A 3,343-nucleotide genomic window follows, 5' to 3' on the forward strand; every position below is an offset into this window, starting at 1 on the left:
CAACAGGCAGTTAATCAGTATTTATTTAAATGGAAGATGGCCTCTTTTCATCTTTTTTTTTAATATAAACATTTCTTTGGCATTTTTTCCATCATCTTTATTTATAAACAGCCTAAACATTTGATTTATGGCTTACTAAGTGCAAATTCCTGAGCAGGCTACTGAAATAAGCTGATTTCTTACAGCCAGTGAAAAGAAAGAGAAACCTAATATTCTTTTCATTGAAAAATAAATTGGGGAATTCCTAGAAAAGGAAGCAGTACTAGATAAAAATACTTTCAGTTTTACAATCTGGGACTTCCCCGGGTTTGTTAAATATCAAATAGATTTATTGTAGGAAGTGCCTATAAATACTGATTCCTATGCACATGGCCTCTCAGAAATTCTTCAACTCTCAGAGCACACTGAGATTAAAAAGGAACATCCAACCTCATCACCATGAACCAAAATGCTGCTCTTTGTATAACTCTCCTCTTTTGCTGGCTCTTACTTATTCCTCCTACGACTCAAGGTAAGAATGCACAGTTATATATTATTGTATTTTAGAGCTCAATTAGAATTTAATATATACATGCTACTAATATGGAATTGAAATGCTTTAAAGTTTCACTGACTGCCTATGAATGAAAAGGCACTCAGAATAATATACAAAATCTTTATAATTTAAATCAATTTGTCAACATCCAAGAGACAAATCTTCCAAAGCAAACTTAATGTTGGGGTTGGTCCAATTTACACACTTACCTTTTATTATCGATTTTTTTTAAAACTAAACCATCCTGAAATTCATTCATTATGAGAACTTGTAATATTTAAAAGATACTCAAAATTTAGCTTCCTTGTAACCTGGAGCATCTGCCTAGATAAACTCAATGTGCTTTAGTTTGCACAAAGTAAATCCATTCTGTGGCAAGTATGTAAATGGAAACAAAAGCTTCCTATGAATATTCTCTGCTATAGTGAGACACTATACTAACTTGTCCTATTCTGCCAATTTCTTTCCCTAAGGATCCCCACTATCAAGAAATATACGTTGTCGGTGCATCAAGTCTCATGGTGTTGTCCCCAATGTGAAATCCTTACAAAAACTTGAAGTAATTCCTGCAAGTTCTTCATGTCCACATATTGAGATCATGTGAGTAAAAACCTACTTACTATGTGTGTATAGAAAATATTTTCCCATAACCATTATAGTTTTTAATCAAACATCAAAAGTTTGGGAGAGGGGAAAATGGTACAAGAAAAAGAACACAACTCTTATATTCAGAAGATCTGGCTTCAATTTCTAGTTCACATATTCATTACTTAGGGGATAATAGGCATGTGACCTAAATTTTTTTGGCACTTAAAACAATTATACTCATTGCCTACCTCACATTGCTTTGTACATCTAAAAATGCTATTAAAATGTGAGTTCTTATTGCTGAAAAATCACAGAAAAAACCAGTTACAGTTTTGACAATTTCGAGCCTTTTGTAAAACTGGATCTAAATTTTTGACTTAATATTTTACAAAGATGTTCTAGTACAAAAAAAGAAAGTTAATAAGAAATTCCTATAAAATCATGTTTTAAATCTTTTCCCAATGGTTAAATCATAAACTCTTTTTTTTAAATTACAAATTCTCTTTCCTATCAGAAATATATTTGGGTTTTTTTAACTAGAAAAATTAAACAGATAACAAAAAGTATGATCTAGTCAGAGCTCAGTAAAGTTAATTCATTGAAAGTATAATTACTTTTAGCAATTAAGAATATTTCCCAGCTTCTAAATTCATCTCTTTCCTTAAAAAGATGAGAAAAAATTAATCAATATGCATTCATTAACCTCTCACTATATGTCATGACCTGTTCTAAGCACTGGGCTAACAGATATAATAGATAAAAACAATCCCTATTCATAAGGATCTTACATTTTACCAAGGAAGGCAACACGTGTATACATAAGAGTATATAAAATAGATACTTCAAAATTAATAGATATGTAAGAAAATTGTAATCAGTGAGTCATAACAAAAGGAAACTATTTTAAATATGATCTCTAAAGAATGGAGCAAATTCTATCATCTCCCATTTTATCTACAGTTTAGGACAGGTTAGTGGTTTAACATCACACAATAAAAAAGGAAGATTAAGCCTTAGGATTTGAGAGCTGGGTATTTCCAAGACAATCTGCAGTTCCATTATAATTATGTAGAGATAAATCTCATTATCATTGAATATAATTATATAGTTAAATTCTTCCCTCTGATTAATTAATTTTAGTGCCACAATGAAGAGAACACAGGAACAAAGATGTCTGAACCCTGACTCCAAGAAAATAAACGATTTAATTAAATTAATTAACAAGAAAAGGTAAGTTTTCTGAGATTTCTAAGTGATGCTTCACTCCAAGAAACAATACACTCAAAAAGAGAGAAATAGCAAGTATTGCTGTGGGATATGGAGCTTGTCCATCTAGCACTGGAAATTAAACTTCATGTGGTCTGACTTCAAGCCATATGTATTACTCCTTGCAAAAGGGATTCTCATGGATGATGTCCTGGTTAATTCCAATTTCAAGGAACCCAATCGAGATAATAAAATCAGATTTTGATCATTTGGATGGATTATACCATCAAGATATAGATCAATAGTGAATATTTTCATCAGGTTTCATAATCAAGTGTGAATTGGCCCATATCCTGGAAGGGCCCAATGAATAATTAGATTTAGCAAGTCTTTCACCTTGTTTCCAGACCTTAACTTCCACTCTGGGGATTCAATTCCAACAAGATTTAGAGCAGAGACCAAATCAATTACAAAACAAAACTTTTAAAATTTGTACTTTTTTTTTTATAGGTCTAAAGAAGTTTCTAATCATAAGTAAAGATTGCCAAGCAACTCATGAGATGATGGACTAGAATGTGACCAAATATGGCTCTTCTCCTTCATGACAATAACTCTTGTTACCATATAAATTAAAATTCAGCATTTACATATGTTTTAAAGTTTACAAAATACTTTACATGTTATATCATTTGATCCTCACAATAACCCTGTGAGTTAGGTGCTATTATTATTATACAAAAGAAGCTATTTAGGTTGAGATTAAGGGATTTGCTCAGGGTCATATTGCTAGCGAACGGTTGAGACAGGATTTGAATTTGGGTCTTTCTCTTTCCAATGGATATTTTAAAAATAAGTGTTTTTGTCCAGTATGAAAATAAATGGTTCATTATATAGTGGAAAGTGTGCTAGACTTCAGAATCAAAGAAAATATTGACTCTGCCCCTTATGGCCTGTATAACCTTGAGAAGTGACTCTGGAACTCTCTAGAACTCCGTTTCCTCATTTGTAAAATGA

The 3,343-nt window shown here is 31.6% G+C and overlaps 1 protein-coding gene across 1 annotated transcript; it reads left to right on the forward strand.

Annotated features, from left to right (window-relative positions):
• Nucleotides 1–347: 347 nt before the first annotated feature.
• On the forward strand, nt 348–3,029 carry CXCL10 (C-X-C motif chemokine ligand 10). The gene is made up of 4 exons (XM_003772875.4): nt 348–511; nt 1,009–1,135; nt 2,264–2,353; nt 2,840–3,029. Exons 1-4 carry the CDS (start codon nt 439–441, stop codon nt 2,865–2,867), a joined length of 318 nt encoding a protein of 105 aa, XP_003772923.2. The 5' UTR covers nt 348–438; the 3' UTR covers nt 2,868–3,029.
• The last annotated feature ends 314 nt before the right edge of the window (nt 3,030–3,343 follow it).

Source organism: Sarcophilus harrisii, chromosome 6 (assembly GCF_902635505.1).
Source record: "Sarcophilus harrisii chromosome 6, mSarHar1.11, whole genome shotgun sequence".
Lineage (NCBI taxonomy): Eukaryota > Metazoa > Chordata > Mammalia > Dasyuromorphia > Dasyuridae > Sarcophilus > Sarcophilus harrisii.

What these genes read in the sequence shown, in the direction of transcription:
- CXCL10 (XM_003772875.4), top strand. Translation starts at nt 439, where the DNA reads ATGAACCAAAATGCTGCTCTTTGTATAACTCTCCTCTTTTGCTGGCTC. An exon ending in TGTCCACATATTGAGATCAT is followed by an intron (nt 1,136 to 2,263) that starts GTGAGTAAAAAC and finishes AATTAATTTTAG; the next exon opens with TGCCACAATGAAGAGAACAC. An exon ending in AAATTAATTAACAAGAAAAG is followed by an intron (nt 2,354 to 2,839) that starts GTAAGTTTTCTG and finishes TTTTTTTTATAG; the next exon opens with GTCTAAAGAAGTTTCTAATC.